Genomic DNA, 16,864 nt, shown 5'->3' with positions numbered 1-16,864 from the left:
CTGATGAAAGCATAGGGCTGGCGGGTGAATTCCCTAATTGGCGGGGATTCCCTGCTGTGTTTCCTAGGAATGCGTTTCCTTCCAGGGCATGTTTTCTGGCACAGACTGGGTTGATGGGGACATCGAGGATGGCATTGGCTGGGACAGAAGTGGGGGACACTAGTAGGGGAGGAATTCCCGTCCCTGGCGGCTCCTGCCTCTGGGCAGCGGGGAAGCCCACCCTTTGCAAGCCCCTAACATACCGGTGTCCTCCAGCCGGGTCTGGCTGGGTGCTGGCTCCTTGTTGAACAGAGCAGGTGGTGATGGGCAGGGCTGAGCTGAAGAGTCACTCACTAGCCCCACCAGGAAAGCACTAGTCACCACGGGCATGGCTAGGGGGTCAGCTGTGAGGAAGGGCCAATGTTAGAGGCTGGGTGAGATCTGGGTGGGTGCCTGCAGGGGCCTTCCTAGGGTAGGGAGCGCTCTGGGAGCAGATCTCTACTGGCAGTGGAAGGAAACTCCTGTCCTCTTCGCTGCCCTGGGTGAAGCTGGTTTTATCAGCAACTGCTCTGTGCCAGGCAGCCCTCTACCCCCAGCCTCCTCTTTGTGACCGGGCCCTGAGAGCTTCCTGCCATGGAGAGCTAGGGGTGGGATAGACCTATGAATAGGCTGTTAGCCCAGGCCCCTACCAGCTTCTACAGCCAGTCACTGAGCCCCCGGCCCCCTAAGAGGCCCCAAGCACTGCCCATCAGACTGGGGCAGGAGTTTATCTCCTCCATTTAATTGGGAGCCCTAGGAGGGTGGAGACTTGCCTCCCCCATCAGATTGGGAGCTCCCTGAAGACAGAGACTATTTCTCCATCATCCTGGGGTCTTCGTGGACAGGGTCCCTGTCTTCTCCATCTGATTAGAACTTTCTGAGGGCAGGGACCAGGCTTCCTCCATCGGACTATGAGGCTTTCATTCCTCAGTCTGTTCCCGCAGAGGGGCTGGTTGCCCAACCTTTGCAATAACAACTGAGTGGGAGGGGAGCGGGACTGACGAGTATGGGGGAAGAGGCTCACTGAGGCATGGGGGCTCTACGGAGGGTGGGAGGGCACTGGGTAACTAGCTGATCCGAGATGACTCTACACTCTGAAAGGAGACATGTGGCCTGGAGGGGCAGTGGAACTAGGTGGTGGTGGCAGGATGGGGTCTCAGCTCTGACTCAGAGTTAAGAGGAGGGAGGTGTTAGGGGAGAGCCTTTGTAGGAGGAGTTGAATCTCCCAGCAGTCCCTGAACTTCAGAGCACGGGCTATGGAATCATGATCTTGGTTTGAATCTCAACTCCACCTTTTACTTGCTGTGTGATCTCAGACAAGTGGCTTCACCTCTCTGAGCCCTGGCTTTCAAAGGCCAGTTTACATGTGGGCCTGAGGAGGCCCTGGCTTTCCTGCCCATCAATCTCCCAGGACCCACCCGCCTTGCTCACCTAGCTTCCTGTGCTTCAGATCCACAGGCAGCTCCTCTGGGAAGGCTGCAGAGAGAACACTATGGTCATCAGCCCCAGGGAAGGGGTATTCCAAGCCAGGAGGGGCTTGTGGACCCCAGCAGGCCCTATAGAATTGCCTTAAATGGCTGGGAAGTGGCCTTGGGGGTCCCTTTCCCTCCCCAGCCCCCAACAATTTCTGCCCCTACTCATTTGCTTGAGCCCAAACCCCATCTTGAAGCACCCAGGACAGTGAGGCACTGGGAGAGGCAGAGCCACAGAGGGGACACAAGATGAGTTTGAGTTAAAAAAAATAATACTAAAAATTTAAAAAACCCTGCTTTTGGTCCCTTCCTAGCTGTGCGTCTCTGCAACACAGCCTCTCTGAGCCTTTGATCTCTCATCTGTGAAATGGGGGCAGTGATTCCCACTTTGCAGGAATGCATTGGAAATCAGTTGAGTGAGTATCAAGCATGTAACACATTGAGAAAACCCCTATGTGTCCCTTAGCAAGAGGCTGATGAACCAAATTATGGTTGCTTATGTGAAATACCACACAGCCCTAAAAATAACAAGGATGCTGAAGGACATATGGGGCAGTACTGGTGTCTGCAATTTACCTTGAAATGTTCTAAAAATAAAATGGTTGGATGGGCGGATGAATAGAGGGATGGCTAGAGATGTGTTAAGACCACTATAGCCAAACACTGATGGTAGAATGGAAGTGATGGGTATATGGTTGTTTGTAGTACAACTCTTTCATTTTTGCTGTATGTTGAAATTTTTCATAATAAAATATTAGGGAAAATGTTTATGAAATGAAAAGAAAGGAAGGAGGGAGGAAGGGAAGGAGGGAGGAAGGAAAGGAGGGAGGAAGGAAAGGAGGAAGAAGAATAAAAGAGAGAGGAAGAGAAAGAAAGAAAGAAAGAAAGAAAGAGAGAGAGAGAGAGAGAGAAAGAAAGAAAGGAAGGAAGAACGGAAGGAAAAAAATAGAAAGGGAAATTCCTGGAGGCAGGACCATGTGTTTTCCATTAGTGCTAAGAAAATAACCTCCCAGACATGTTAAATGAAGAAAGAGTGTAGGTAAAATGTGGTCATTTGTGTGAAAAAAAATTTTTTTTAAAGAGCTGGCTTTTAGACAAATAGAATATTCCTAACAAGACTAAAAGGGCACTGGCAACATAGGTTGTCTTCAGGGAGGGAAAATGAGGGACTGGGGGAAAAGGATGGGAGGGAGATTTTTTTTCACTGAATATTTTTTACACATTTTGAATTTTTATGCCATGCACCTGTTTACCTGTTCAAATTAAATAACTAGGTACAGGGTTTACACATGGTCTGGCACATAGTAAGCTTTTGATTAACTGTTAGGCCCATTTTATGGAAATTTTCATTCAGTGGATATTTATTGAGGTGTTCCTGCATGCCAGCCATGTGCCAGGTGCTGGGGATGTAGTAATAAGAAAGACAAGGTCCCTGTCCTCACAGTGGGGGAACTAAGCAAAAGGCAATAAATAAAATAAGTCCAAATTGTGACAAGTGCAACAGTGAAGGAGAGACACAAACAAGGTGAAAATAAGTGAGGTAATTTATATGGAAAAAGTTGGTCTAGGAAAGCCTTCAGGAGGAGGTGACATGCTGGCCAAGACCTAACAGATTCCCAAGCCCACCATGGGAAGGGGGAGGACATTCCAGATAGAGAGAACAGCAAGTGCAAAGGCCCTGAGGCTGAAAAGGATACATGGGTTATAGGAATGGAAAGAAGCCAGTATGGCTGGAGCATGGTGGCTCATAGTGAATTAGGAGAGGTGGGAAGGGCCAGATCAAACAGCCCTTGTGGTGTGTATTTTGTAGCCATTGGAGGGTTAGCAGGGCAGCAAAATGATCTGATTTGCATTTAAAAGTCCACATTGGCTGCCGGGTAAGGACAGATTAAGGAGGCAGGGAGACTGACCAGGAGGCTCAGAGAGATGCAGGTACTTGCCCAAGTTCATATAGACTATAAACAGCAGATCCAGGATTCAAACCCAGATCTTGCTGGGAAAAAACTGTGCTTGAAGAGACCTCCCTTAAATACTAAGGATGGAAGAGAAGCCAGAGCCCAGAGGTCCTTTTGGAAATGGCAATCAAAACAGCCAGAGGTAGAGACCCATCAGGAGAGGGGCCATTTGATCCTGGGCCGTCTGCTTCCTCCCTGGGTCACCAGGGAGCAGTGGTGAGGGAAGAGGTGGGTGGGACACCCAAGCCTGGCAGAGCAGACAGAACTTAACGAGGGAAGCAACGGGGAGCCGTAACAGGTTTTAGAGCCAAGGCATGGCTGGGAGTCAAGCAAGGCTAGGCCGGATCAGGGAGGGGCTCACTCACGTCTTTTCTGACTTTTCTGTCCTGCTTCCTCCAGCACCTCCACACTCTCGCTGATCATTTCTTCCAGTCCTATGTGCTCGACTTCGGGGAAAAACCAAAGACACCAACACACACAGTCAGTGGACGTCCAAGGCGAGTTCCCATTGTCCCTATGTTGGGGATGATCTGACCATCCATCAAAGGTGGTTGTCAGGTATTACAGCACTCTCCAAGGAACAAGGAAGGAAATGCAGGCTAAGCCAGGACCCCCCCAACTTACTGAAAATGTCTTTGCTCAGGCCCTCCAGCTGGGAATCCTGGAAGACATACTGGTCCAGTTCCGCTGCCCAGACAAGAAAAAGTGCAGTCAATCAACTAGTTCTCACCGAATGCTGGGCAATGCTTATTGCCCAGCCCGGCCCTGGGCTGAGCATCGGGGAACCGTGACCCTCCAGACCTAGCGCACACTGGGGCTCAATAAATGTTGCTGAATGAATGATCAAATTAATGAAGGAACACTGAAACTTCATGGGCTCTTAATCTAATTGAAGGGATGATATGTATGCATACAAATTTATCTATTGCTATAAAGTAGTGCAACACAGCGTAGTAGAGTTGTCTTGAGTTTGAGTTTAAATTCCAGTTCTACTCCCCAATTGCCTTACAAGCTGTACAATCTTGGGTCAGTTACTTAACCTCTCTGGGCCCCCATTTCCTCATCTGTGTAATGAGAATAAATAACACCTACGACCCAGGGATGGATGGTGAGGGTTAGAGGCTCTGCATTTAAAGCAATCAACACAGTAGCTAGTACACAGTAGACAACAAATGGTGGTTAATTATATGAAGTGGAACATGGCTTGGAGCCAAAGGGAAGACAGTTATCATGGCAAGAGGAGAGAGTGTATATAGTGGGATGGGGCAATCAGGGAGGGCTTCCCAGAGGAAGGGGTCCTGAAGCCAGACCTTGAAAGATGGGGGTGGGGGTAGATTCTGAGAGGTGAAAAGTGTAGGGCTTTCTGGGTAGTGGGGACAGAGTGAGGAGAGGTGTTTGGGAAACTCTTAGAAATAAGTGTCTTCAGTAAAAGTTTCATGTTGGGGAAAGTTAGGACTGGATTTTATAGGCCATGGGGAGCCATAAAAGGCTTCTGAGTGAGGAATGGAGTGAGGGCATAAATGGTGATAATGATGATGATGATGATAAATATAATGATGATGGTGTTGATGGTAGTGATGGGGTGGTAACACTTACTGAATGCTTACTCTACTCAAATTCCTGCTCTAAACACTTTACGCACAGGAACTTATTCAATCCTCCCAGTGATCCCATGAGGCAGGTGTGATTATTATTCCCATTTTATGGGAATGGAAGCCAATGTAATCCTTCGGGGTGCCTCAGATGACTGCATGCCCAGGACCAGAGACTTCAGGAACAGACTCGGGTGAAGCTGCCTCCTCCACTTGCTCCCACTTCCTGTGTAGATGCCCCTAAGGGGAAAAAGCCCCCAAATCCTAAGTGATTTGGGAAAAAGCCCAACTCATTCATTACTGCCTCCAGTTGTGATGAAATGTGAATACTCTCAGCCCTAAACATTTCTGCTTCTCCCAAGTAAATTCCCAGGAAGGGAAGGAAGCAGGCAGGTTCTCAGTTCTGTAATCTTTGAGACACATACAGTTACTGCTCCTCTCCATTTTCTGCCCTTGTATGATGCTGGATTAACTATGTGTTGGGGAATGTCTAGCCATGTTCATGCCAGACCTCCTAAGTGATGTGATTCTTGGGATGCCAGGAAAAGGGCCACGAAGAACATCTGTGCAGGTTGTTCACTGTACAGGATGCCCAGAAAAAAGGGCAAATGGGGGCAGGAATCCAGCCTTCACTTTGATAGCCAAGCTGTTACATCTTAATGGGGGCTGCATCCTCTAGAAGAAGGGGCATCTTTTTCTAATTCAACAAAGCCTCTGTATGAGACAGTGGTGAACCTGGTAAGGAGGGATCCTTCACCCCCCACAAAAAACAACAGAAACACCTCTCCCCAGAGAGTCCCAAAGAGTTCTGCCCTTGTCTGAAAACTGTAGGTCTTTTTCAAGCTGCCAACCAGCCTCTCAGCTTGAGCCTTACCAAACCTCCCCACTCTAGATACCTTCCCTCTTGTGGTGAAAAATAAGGACTTTGAATTTCAGACCTACCCATTACTATCTCTAATGCAGCCTTGGGTAGATTCTTTATCTCTCTAAACCTCAATTTCCTCATCTGTAAAATGAAGATACTAATAGTACCTACTTCCTTTGTTTTTGTAAGATTTCAATATGATAACACATGCACAGTGGTTTGCAGGCTGCAAGTGCCCCCCAAAGGTAGTTATTACAAATACTAGAGTAGTTTAGCTTAGGAGCTGAGGAGAAAGGGAGGGAGGGAGGGGCATATGATACGGGCTTTGTGGGAAGGAAAGAAGAGCAACAAATAGAAAAATGTATAGAAATGGAGGCAGAAGATGGAAAAGTGAGATTTGTTTGCCTGGTGTTCATTAGTGAAGGGCTCTATTTCCCTACCTTTCTCCATCTCCCTTCTTTCCCCGATTCTCTGTCCTTTTAGCCCTCGCTCCCCATCCCCCCTTGCCCCGATTTCTGAGGGAGGGCCTGGAGGCTCCTGGTGAATGGGTGAGATTAACAAAACAGATAAAAGAATCTTTTCCCTCAATTGTCCTTTTTCTGGGTTCATAATGCTTCCTCACCGATATTGGCATAAGCCTCCCTGGTCTCTTCATCACCTTCCATATCACACAACAGCCTGCTGAACTGTTCGCAGTTGATGGTGTCCGTATCAGGTTCTGGGAGGAAAAGCCACTTGGATGAAGCAGGAAAGATCTGGGAAGAGGGCTGGTGGGGAAGGAGGGAGAGGCAGGGCGGGCTGGGAGATAGTTCCATTAGGAGCTGTCCGTGGTGCTGACCGGAATTCCACAGCCAGGGCTTCCCCTGGTTGCCATCTCTACTGCAGGCAGAGGGGTGGGGAGGGACTTGGAAGGGGCCAGAGGGAGGAGAACCCACCTGAGCAGAGCTCTAGCTCTTCTTCTCCAGCCAGGTCCATCCGGTCATAGAGGTGGTAGAGATGCAAAGGGTCAGCATTGCTGTTGAGAAGCTCCAGGTACCCACCTTCTAGAGGCCCCAACTCCATGGTTGTGTGCTGTCCACTGCCTGGAAGGGAGACGCACTCAGTTAGCTCATGGGGTGTTGGAAAGATGCAGGGAATTAACACCTATCACAGTCTCCAGCTGGGTCTCTTGGTGAAGGCCAGGGTTGGCAGAAGCCAAAGAAAGTGAGCAAAGGTTCTCATTCAGCACCTCTTATGTGCTCAGGGCAGTGGGGAGAAGCAGCCCTATGTCCTTCCTCCACAGAACCTACAGTCACACTGGGAAGATGCCCATGACACAGAAAAGGGAACTGGAGAAGTGTAGATTCAAGACCTCTCATACCTGGGAGCCAGGAGACCTAAGTTCTGCTGCTGGCACTACCATGAATGACAACAGCTAAGATGTACAGAGCACCTACTATGTGCCAGACACGTGGTCTAGCACATTTAATCCTCACATCAACAACCATATGAGGTAGGTACTATTACTAACCTCATTTTACACATGAGTAAACTGAGGCTCGTAGAGGTGAAGTGACCTACATAAGGTAACCCAAGTCCAACCAAGATTTAGTTCTGGGCAGTCTGATTCATGGACCTGCATATAAGTGTTATGCTCTCCTGCCTTGGATGACCTCAAGCAAGTCTGTGCTCCTCTCCATGCTTCAGTTTCGTAATCTGTAAATTGAAAGAGTTGGGGCATATTTCCTCTAATATCTTTCATTATTAATTGTTGGAGGACATATCAGATGCCTTAGGTTCTACTTCATTTAATCTTCAAAACAACCCTGGCTGTATCCACACAAAAACTTGTATACAAATGTGCATAAAAACATACTTCATAATACCCCAAAAATGGAAACAATTCAAATGCCCATCAATGGATAAATGGATAAACAAAATGTGGTATAGCCATACAGTGGAATAGTACTCAGACATAAAAAGGAAGAAAGTACTGACACATGCTTCAACATGGATGAAATTTGAAAACATCCTGATAAGTGAAAGAAGCCAGACACAAAGGCACATCTTGTCTGATTCCATTTGTATGAGATCTACAGAACAGACAAAGCTTTGGAGATAGCAAGTAAATTCGTAGTTGGCTACAGTGGAGGGAGAATCGTGGAGGGAAATGGGGAACCATTGCTAGTGGGTATGAGGTTCCTTCTGGGGGAATGATGAAGTGTTCTAAAGTTGGCTGAGGGTTGGTTGCACAACTGTGTGAATGTACCAAAAAGGCCATTGAATTGTACACTTTAAATGGGTGAATTGTCTGACATTTGAATTATATCCCAATAAAGCTGTTAAAACAAAACAAAACACTGGCACTGGGAGGTAGGCATTATGGTCTCCCTTTTGCAGACGAGCAGCGTGAGGCTCAGAGAGGCTAACAGCCCCCTGACGTGCAGCTCTTGCTGGCTAGAGCCAGTGTGAAGCTGCATCTGCGTGGCTCCAATGACCCCGCCCTACTCGCTAGTGCAGGGAGTCTATGATTCCATGGTCTGTTCATTTCCTATTGCTACTGCAACAAAGTACCACAAGCCTGGTAGCTTGAAGCAACTGAGTCTTATGCCCTCACAGTTCTGGAGGCCAGAAGTCGAAAATCAAGGTGCAGGCAGGGCCGTGGTCCCTCTGGAGGCTCCAGGGGAGAATCCTCCCTTGCCTCTTCCATCTTTGGGAATTGATGGCATTCCTTGACTTGTGACCTTGTGGCCACATCACTCCGTTCTCTGCCTTAGTGGTCACATCACCTCCTAATCTTCTGCCTTTCTCTTAAGTGGACATTGATTTAGGGCCCACCCAGATAATCCAGGATATTAGTTCAAGATCCTTAACTTAATTACATCTGCAAAGACCTTTTTTTCCCCACATAAGGTAGCATTCAAGGTTCCAGGGATTTGATGTGGACATATCTTTGGCGGGGGGGGGGGGCACTATTCAACCCGCTATACTTGGGATGCAGATACATGCTGGAAAGAATCAAAAGAAGCTTCTTGGAGAAGGTGAGAAGAGAGCTGGCCAGAGGATCTAAGAGAGCCTTCTGAGTGCCCAGCCTGGGCCAGAATAAAATGAAACTGAAGCAGGGAAAGGTTGTGAGAAAACACACACGCACAACTTACCACCACCTCCCCGGGTGTTTCTTCTCCTTTCACTCATCAACAACTCTTGCTAGCTCTGGAGGGTCTCAACACAGACCCACATATCACAGAGAATGAACTTTCCGGTCCAACGAGAGGCCCTGGCCGGGGTGGACTGTTTATAATGGGTTGGGTGTGGGCTACAGGAACACAAACATAGCAGGCTTGCGTTAAAGGCCCAGCCAACCATGACTGGAGGAAGCAGAACTGAAAGATGGGGCCGCCATCTCCCATTTCTTGGAGAGGGGCCAAGGCTGGGAGGTGCGGGGAGGGTTCCACTTCTTCCAACAAGTTGTCCTGGGAGCCAACGAAGCAATCTACTGTTCTGTCCAGGGTGGTAAGAGAAGACCTCCCTGTCCCAAATCTTGCCTGCTGCCTGCCTCCCATTTTTCAGTCTGTGGTCTTTATTGCGAGCCTACATTGTAGCCATCTGCCTTTCTCCAGACTGTGGCATCTGGGGACAAGAGCTCAGGACGAACCCCAGCAATTCCACGAACGAAATGTGTGACTTTAGTCAAGTCACTCAAATTCTCAGTTTTCCCACAAGGTCAGCCAGGGACCTTCAAGCTCAATCTCCTTCATCCTACAGAGGAGAAGATGAGACCCTGAGAGGGGACGTACCTTGCACGAGGCCCAAGAGGCTGCCGGTGGTGGGGTCTGCACCTGATCCCCTAGCACAAGACTCCCAGTCCACGCTCTTTCCTGCCAATCAGAATATATCCAGTCAAATAAGCACCCCCATTTATCTAGGCTCAGGAATAGAGACTGGGTCCCATCACAGATGGGCAATGGAGGGAGGTACAGTGGGGAAGAGCCTGAAGAAGTCTAGCTTATTGACAAGCTCAGCTTCAAACATTGGACAGCACCACCAAATGTGATCAAATACCAGGGCAATACACTGACAGTAGAGAAAGAAGGCAACTCCTTTGAGCTTTTGGAGTCAAACTGCCTGACTCTGAAACCACTCCTATCTACCAACTCACCACAACCTGGGTTTTTTTAATCTCATTTTTAAAATCTTTTTAATCTCATTTTTCAAATCTCTTGAAGCCTCAGTTTCCTCATCTTTATTTTTATTTTTTGGCCATGTGCACGGTTTGCAGGATCTTAGTTCCCTGACCAGGGATTGAACCCAGGCCCCCTGCAGTGGAAGCGCAGAGTCTTAACCACTGGACCACCAGGGAATTCCCTCAGTTTCCTCATCTGTAAAATGGGAATAATAATACTTGGTAGCTCATAAGGCTTAGGTGAGTTAATTCATGTAGAGCCCTTAGGAAGGTGACCGTCACTTAGTAAGTGCTTAATGAATGGAAGCATAGAACAGCGTCCAGCACACACTTGATGAGAACAACGTGGGTGATGGTCATTATTATTATTATTAATTCACCTCTTACCTCTGTGAGATTGATAAAGGGATCCTTTCTCTTCCATTCCTGCGTTACCACATTGTGAAGCCAAGCTTTCTGTTCTTTTGCATAAGGAGACCCCGCAACCTCCACAGGAACAAGCAAGCCCCAGAGGCAGCAGTGCAACCTGGAAAGTCTGCTCTCAGACACCCCCAACATATACCTCAGCACCTTCCTGCATCTCCAAGACAAAGCATGCATCTTACACATTTCCTCTTGACTAGACAAAGATTTGCAGCTCACAACAGACTTCTGCCTCTAGCCCCCAATCTGAGCTCACAAAGAGCCCTAGGGAGAAGGCATGTGGAGTATTATGCCTATTTGACCAAGGAGGATACTCAGACACCTCGCTGAAATGGCCTGTCCAAGGTCACCTGGTTGGAGAACTTGAGTTTGAATCCTGGCTGGGAGACCTTAGGCAAGTGACTTAACCTCTCTGAATATCAGCTTTCCCACCACTACATTGGGATAATGATACTTACCTTGTGGGACCATCAAAAGGCCAAGAAGGGCTCTGTGTGGTGTGCCAGGCACACAGGAGGCCCACGGTCAAAGGAAGTCCATTATATTGGGAGCCTGAGAATCTAGGCTTGCAGTTTAGAGCTCCCCGAAGTACCATAGCGCCTCCCATTCATGCCAAAATCAACTTGGCCTGGGACCTCCCGGGGTTCCCACAACCATGTTTCCTGTGTCTCTAGATGCTTAGGAAGTGCTTCAGAGCCTCCTAACTGGACTCTTTCCTCCTCCTGCAATTCCAGAGCAGGCTGGAGGCAGAGAGCCCTGACCGCCTCACTGCAGAGGAGCGAGTCCCTGTCAGCTGCCCCAGCACAGGACAGATCCTACAGCCAAGGAGCCCTTGAGTGCAAGAACCCTTCCTCTAGCTCACCAACTCCCGGGCTTCAGCATGTGGCAGTCTCTCTCCATCGGTAGGACTGATGGTGCCTAGCTAGAATTCATAGGTGCCCTCTGAGTGCCAGGTACCAAACAACATGATTTATAGACATTATCCCGTTTAGCTGAACTCACACATTAGCTATTTGTATTTCCATTTCTCAGATGAAGAAACAGGCTCAAAGAGAAGAGTAATGAGCTGGGATCTGAAGCAGCTGCCTGGCACCAAGGCTCAGCTTCTTCCAGGCTCCGGCCCCCTGGTCACCCTGGGGAGGTGCCTTCGCCCGGAGCGAGGAGGCATGGGTGGCAAGACAAGTTCTCCTTTTGCGGAGCTGTCTGGGGTTCAGCAGAGGAGTGGGCTGTGCCTTTCTGGTAAGTGGGCAGTATTTTTAGAAGGTTCTCTTTGGACCCGCCCTTCCCCCTGGGCCACCACCTTCCACATCCAACTTGAGAAAAAGTTCTTAATCCTTTTGCCACCAAAAGTCCCTTTTGGGGTTTGTTTCCATCCCCATTTCACACTACACTGCAGGTTTTGAAAGCACATACACACCAAAATCGTTTTTGAAATAAAGGTTCATTCCTCTCTCCCCTGAGGGAAATCAAGTATTACCAGAATGTTCTAGCTCAGACCTTGATATTCAGTTTCTGCAGCCTTTCTGTGCTCCATCTCTGCTGGGGAGAGTCTTTTGTGTCTGGGGTTGTGCTGGGTGCTCTCTATTTATTATCTTGTTTCAATTGTCACAATAGTACTGGGAGATTGGTATTATCGTACACATTGTACAGATGATGACAGTGAGGTTAGGCTCAGTTATCAGCTGCTTTCTTCCCAGAGAGGGGGGGGTATCCTTGAAGGTCTGAAGAGGCATTCAGAGGGAGAAGGGGACTCCTTTGCTACCCCAAAGCCTTCAGCACTGCTATGCACTGTGATGAAAGAGCATGAGAAGAAATACTTCCCTACTTGTTGACTGGGATCTTCTCCTGAGGAAGGAATGGAAAATCTCTGAACCATGTGTCTAGAGACATGGGTTTGAGTTCCAGCTCTGCCTTTGATCTTGAATACCATTCTCTACCCTTACGAGCTTTAGTTTCACCAACTGGGTGTGGGAGCCCACTCAGATGAGGCATTTGGGGATTCTAGATTCCTCATTGCCTATCGGCTTTCCCCCCTGCCTTTCCCCAAAGGCCCCCTAACACCACTCTGCTCCCCAACTTCATGACAAGCTGCTTCCGCAGGCCACATGGTGGCCAGAAGCCAGGAGCCCAGGGTTACTTATCTACCACAACCAGCCCCCAGTCAGCAACCCTGTGGATCAAACAAGTTCCTCTTTGCTTCTTGTACCCTGTAGCCCTCCAGATAAACTCAACAAGACACCTTGCACTTTTTTTCTCTCCAAACCTATAAAACAATGATTTACTGAGCATCCCCTGTAAGAAAGTCACTGGGCTCAGTTCTCCGGGGGCCCTAGAGAGGTTTAAAACACAGCCCCTGACAAGAAGCTTGCAGTGTAGACCCGGATGATATTTCAGAAAAGAGACAAAATGTGTTGATAATGGTACAGTGGTTAAGAGTGTGTTGGGGGGCTTCCCTGGTGGCGCAGTGGTTGAGAGTCTGCCTGCCGATGCAGGGGACATGAGTTCGTGCCCCGGTCCGGGAAGATCCCACATGCCGCAGAGCGGCTGGGCCCGTGAGCCATGGCCGCTGAGCCTGCGCGTCCGGAGCCTGTGCTCCACAGCGGGAGAGGCCGCAACAGTGAGAGGCCCGCGTATGCAAAAAAAAAAAAAAAAAAGAAGAAAGAAAAAAAAAGAGTGTGAGCTCTGGGTTCAAATTACAGTTCCACACTAACTGTTAGACCTCAGATAAGTTATTCAGCCTCTCTGAGTTGTGGAATCTATTGCCTTTAGGTGGCATAGTGTCAATCTCAGTAGGTTGCTATGACTTGCTTAAAGCGACATAGCCAAGAAGTGCTACTAAGATGTAAGTTCCAGAATGAGAGCATCAAGGTGTCACTTGCCACTGTACAACTGGAAAAATTAGAAAGCTGGGCAACACCAAGTGGTTGGTGGGAGTGGATGTGTGTGGCCACCTGCAGAACAGGCCGGTACCACTTGGAATACCTAAGGATGCAGAGATCCTACAACCCAGTGATTCAATTCTTGGGTATATACATACCAAAGAAATGCTCCCCCAGCTCCACAAGGACACCCATCTGAAGTTGCTCACCGCTGTGCTATTTGTGGTGACCAGGAGTTGGAGGCCACCTGGGTGTCTATTGCTAGGGGAAGGACAGTACAAAGCAGCTGCTGCAATCTGTAGAGGATGATGCAATAATTAGAAGCAACAGACCAAATGAACATGGAGGTGGATCTTAATAACATAGTACAGGGACTTCCCTGGCAGTCCAGTGGTTAGGACTCTGCCTTCCGGTGCAGGGGGTGTGGATACAATCCCTGCTTGGGGAGCTGGGATCCCACATGCCTCGTGGCCAAAAAACCAAAACATAAAACAGAAGCAATATTGTAACAAATTCAATAAAGATGTTAAAAATGCCACATCCAAAACAAATCTTAAAAAAAATATAACACAGTACAGAGTGAAAAAGTAAGAAGCAGAATGAGCTCTGATAGCCCAATTCTAGATGTGCAGAGTGACATACAGGCGCATAAAAAAAGCAACACGGGGCTTCCCTGGTGGCGCAGTGGTTGAGAGCCCGCCTGCCGATGCAGGGGACACGGGTTCGTGCCCCGGTCCGGGAAGATCCCACATGCCGCGGAGCGGCTGGGCCCGTGAGCCATGGCCGCTGAGCCTGCGCGTCCAGAGCCTGTGCTCCGCAACGGGAGAGGCCACAATAGTGAGAGGCCCGCGTACAGCAAAAAAAAAAAAAAAAAAAGCAACACGTATTTAAGAAGAACACATGCAAACAAAAGGATACACCCTGAGTGCATTCGAATGGGTGCCCAGAAAGAGGAAAGAGAATGGGGGAAACGGAAATGAACTAAGAGAGATGCCTCACGTGGACCAAAGATCATAGTGTACTGCGAATTGAGATATGAAGTTAACTGAAGATTGAAAGGCTCTTGAAGTTAAAAAGAAACCAAACCAAACCAAACCCAAAATGATGGAAGCCTCATGGGGCTTCTGTGTTTCTGTGGCTCACCAAAAGAGGCCTGACACATGTAGATGCTCAAAAAGGAAGAAAGCTGCACTCTTGCCACCCTGTAGGCTGTCCAGGGATGGGGGGATTTGGGCCCAGGAGCCCCCAGTCCTGGGGGAGGAGATGAGAACGTGCAGGACTTGGAGATGAACAGGGAAAGGTGGGCACCATCTGTAGAGGAGGAAGCCCTAGCACTCTGGCCCCCGTTGCTGGTCCAATAGGGGCAACCCAGGAAAATGAGGCAGAGAGGACTTCCGGAAACTGCTGGTCTCACTCAAGACTTTCACTTCCTGGAGAGGCTTGTGGAGGTCACAAGAGACAGAGTGGAGACTAAGGTATTTGGCAATGCTGAGGGGCAATGGGGCTGGAAGGCAGCTGGAGGTTCTAGTCACTTCTCCTCCAGGCGGGGAGATTGGAAGGTGTGTGTGTGTGTGTGTGTGTGTGTGTGTCTCCTATTACATCTTCCAATGTAGTAGGAGCCAGCAGACACAACAAGGAGAGGTCTTGAAATACTGTAATTGGGTGGCTTTGGTGCCTGACTCTGACCGTAGGCTCCTCCTCTGCACCAAAGGGGGTTTGGCTTGGAGTGCGGATTCAAAATGAAGAGTGACTCAGGCCTACAGGCCTAGGTATTTTGTTTCCCAAGACAATTTGTGTGTGTATATGTGTGTCTTAATTACCATCGCAGTGTCTCCATATAGAATATACAATTAATTGTTGCCAAAGACCCCACTGCTCCCTATTGCATTCTGCTGGGTCCCATTGGGCACAGTTACGGCCCCTTAGGTATTTGGGTTTGCAACTGTTGGCCTGCAGGCCTTCTAAGGTCATGTCTATCTCTGATCTGCTGGAAATGGGATGGATGGGTGATTGGGGAAGGGAAAGGCAGGGCTGAATTCTGTCCTGCCCCATGGTGGGATTGGGACGCACATGAGGGTGTCTTCCAAAAGAAAGGCTTGGAGGGGACTGGCCCTGAGTGCCCAAACTGGCCAGTTCCACAAAGCAAGGAGCAGGAAGCATGGGAGTTGTGGTATCTGGGGTGCTGGGTATGTTTCCCCAGCTCTGGCACCAGCTCAGACTGAAAAGGGATTAGGAAATAAGCTGTCTGGGAACCACAGGGCACAAAGAGTTATTCCCCATTGGACCTAGCCTGCTGCTTCACCTCGCCCTCCTCAGTTCCAGCCCCCTCAAGGATCTTGGCATTTCCATCATAGCTCTCCAGCCTCTCTGGGCTGAGACTAGCCTGTTCCCGGATAAAGGGGTCTCAGAGCAGGAAAGCTGGAAATGGAAGCAGGATGGGCTCCACTCCTCTCCACAGAGCTTCTCAGCAGTTGGAGTGAGGGCAGAGGAAATGGACTGATGCAGCTACGGATCGCTGAGTTTACAACAGACTGGTGAGACAGGATCCACACAGGGAGTCGTGAGACCTGAGATCCGCGCCCTGCTCTGCACCTGACAGGCTATGTGACCCTGGGCAAGCCCCTTTCCCTCTCTGGTCCCCAGCGGCCTCATCTGTTAAATAAGAATGTCATGCTAGAACAGCGGCTTTCAAATGAAATTGTACAAGGAGCCCAAATCCCAGAACAGGTGATAATGGAGCTATTCAGTTAAAGGGGATGGGGTTGAGGTGGGGGGGGAAGCAGAACCCACCCCTCCCCAAAAGGGGCTGCACAGAAGACAGTAAAAAAGACAACTCCAGATGACAGTTTAAGCCTTGGCCACCAGATGCTCTCTGATTTGACAATTTCAAAAAAAAATGTAGTAGATTCTGTGGTGTGCTACAGTCCCTTAAGGACCAACTGCTAGAGGGCAACAGGCTCACAGGTCACAGCTCAACCTCTCTGGGGGGATTTCCCTGGTGGTCCAGTGGTTAAGACTCCATGCTTGCACTGCAGGGGGCGTGGGTTCGATCCCTGGTGGGGTCACTAAGATTCTGCATGCCACGCTGTGTGGCCGAAAAAACAAACAAACAAAAACAACTCAACCTCTCTGGGAATAGCCCAAAGTCACACCCTTTTCCAATCACTGTACCCACATGCAGTGATTGCTGCCTGTAGGCATGCAAAGGTCTGGTCTGGGAGTCTCAATTTGGGATAACCCTGGCCGTCCCAGCTTCAGCCCTCCCCACGGGATCGGCTGAGACCTCTCTTGTGACTGTATTGCAGCCCAACTCCTCACTCTGCCCAATGCTGCTTCTTCCCTTTCCCCCAGGGGCCCTCTCCCCAACCTGGAGACCTCTCCCCAATAAACGTCCCATGTGCAAATCTCCACCTCTAAGTCTGCTTCCCAGGGAACCCCACCTGAGACAACTTGGCTCTGTTTTTCCTCAGGTAGGGCCTGGAAATCATACGGAAGCCC

General features: G+C 49.1%; 1 protein-coding gene across 10 annotated transcripts in view; it reads right to left on the bottom strand.

The window, feature by feature from the left end:
- The window catches only part of CIITA (class II major histocompatibility complex transactivator), a 48,518-nt gene that overhangs the window by 17,000 nt on the left and 14,654 nt on the right, over nucleotides 1–16,864 (bottom strand). For 6 of the 10 annotated variants that reach the window (XR_004483520.2, XM_049699749.1, XM_049699748.1 and 3 more), the window contains exons 2-7: nucleotides 6,838–6,984; nucleotides 6,525–6,620; nucleotides 4,070–4,132; nucleotides 3,811–3,891; nucleotides 1,450–1,494; nucleotides 243–383 (exon numbers count right to left, since the gene is read on the bottom strand). Coding sequence is in view for 9 of the 10 variants with exons in the window: in XM_049699749.1 (XP_049555706.1) it covers nucleotides 243–383; nucleotides 1,450–1,494; nucleotides 3,811–3,891; nucleotides 4,070–4,132; nucleotides 6,525–6,620; nucleotides 6,838–6,984 (573 nt within the window). In the remaining variant the exon portion in view is untranslated. Of the gene's footprint in view, nucleotides 1–242; nucleotides 384–1,449; nucleotides 1,495–3,810; nucleotides 3,892–4,069; nucleotides 4,133–6,524; nucleotides 6,621–6,837; nucleotides 6,985–9,039; nucleotides 9,198–9,678; nucleotides 9,760–16,864 lie in introns of those variants that run through there. The other 4 variants (XM_049699751.1, XM_049699753.1, XM_049699754.1 and 1 more) reach the window with 4 other exon arrangements.

The sequence above is a fragment of the Orcinus orca genome, chromosome 16 (genome assembly GCF_937001465.1).
Source record: "Orcinus orca chromosome 16, mOrcOrc1.1, whole genome shotgun sequence".
In the NCBI taxonomy this organism is placed as follows: domain Eukaryota; kingdom Metazoa; phylum Chordata; class Mammalia; order Artiodactyla; family Delphinidae; genus Orcinus; species Orcinus orca.
Note: the sequence above shows the minus strand (reverse complement) of the source record. Positions and strands in the feature narration are given on the sequence as shown.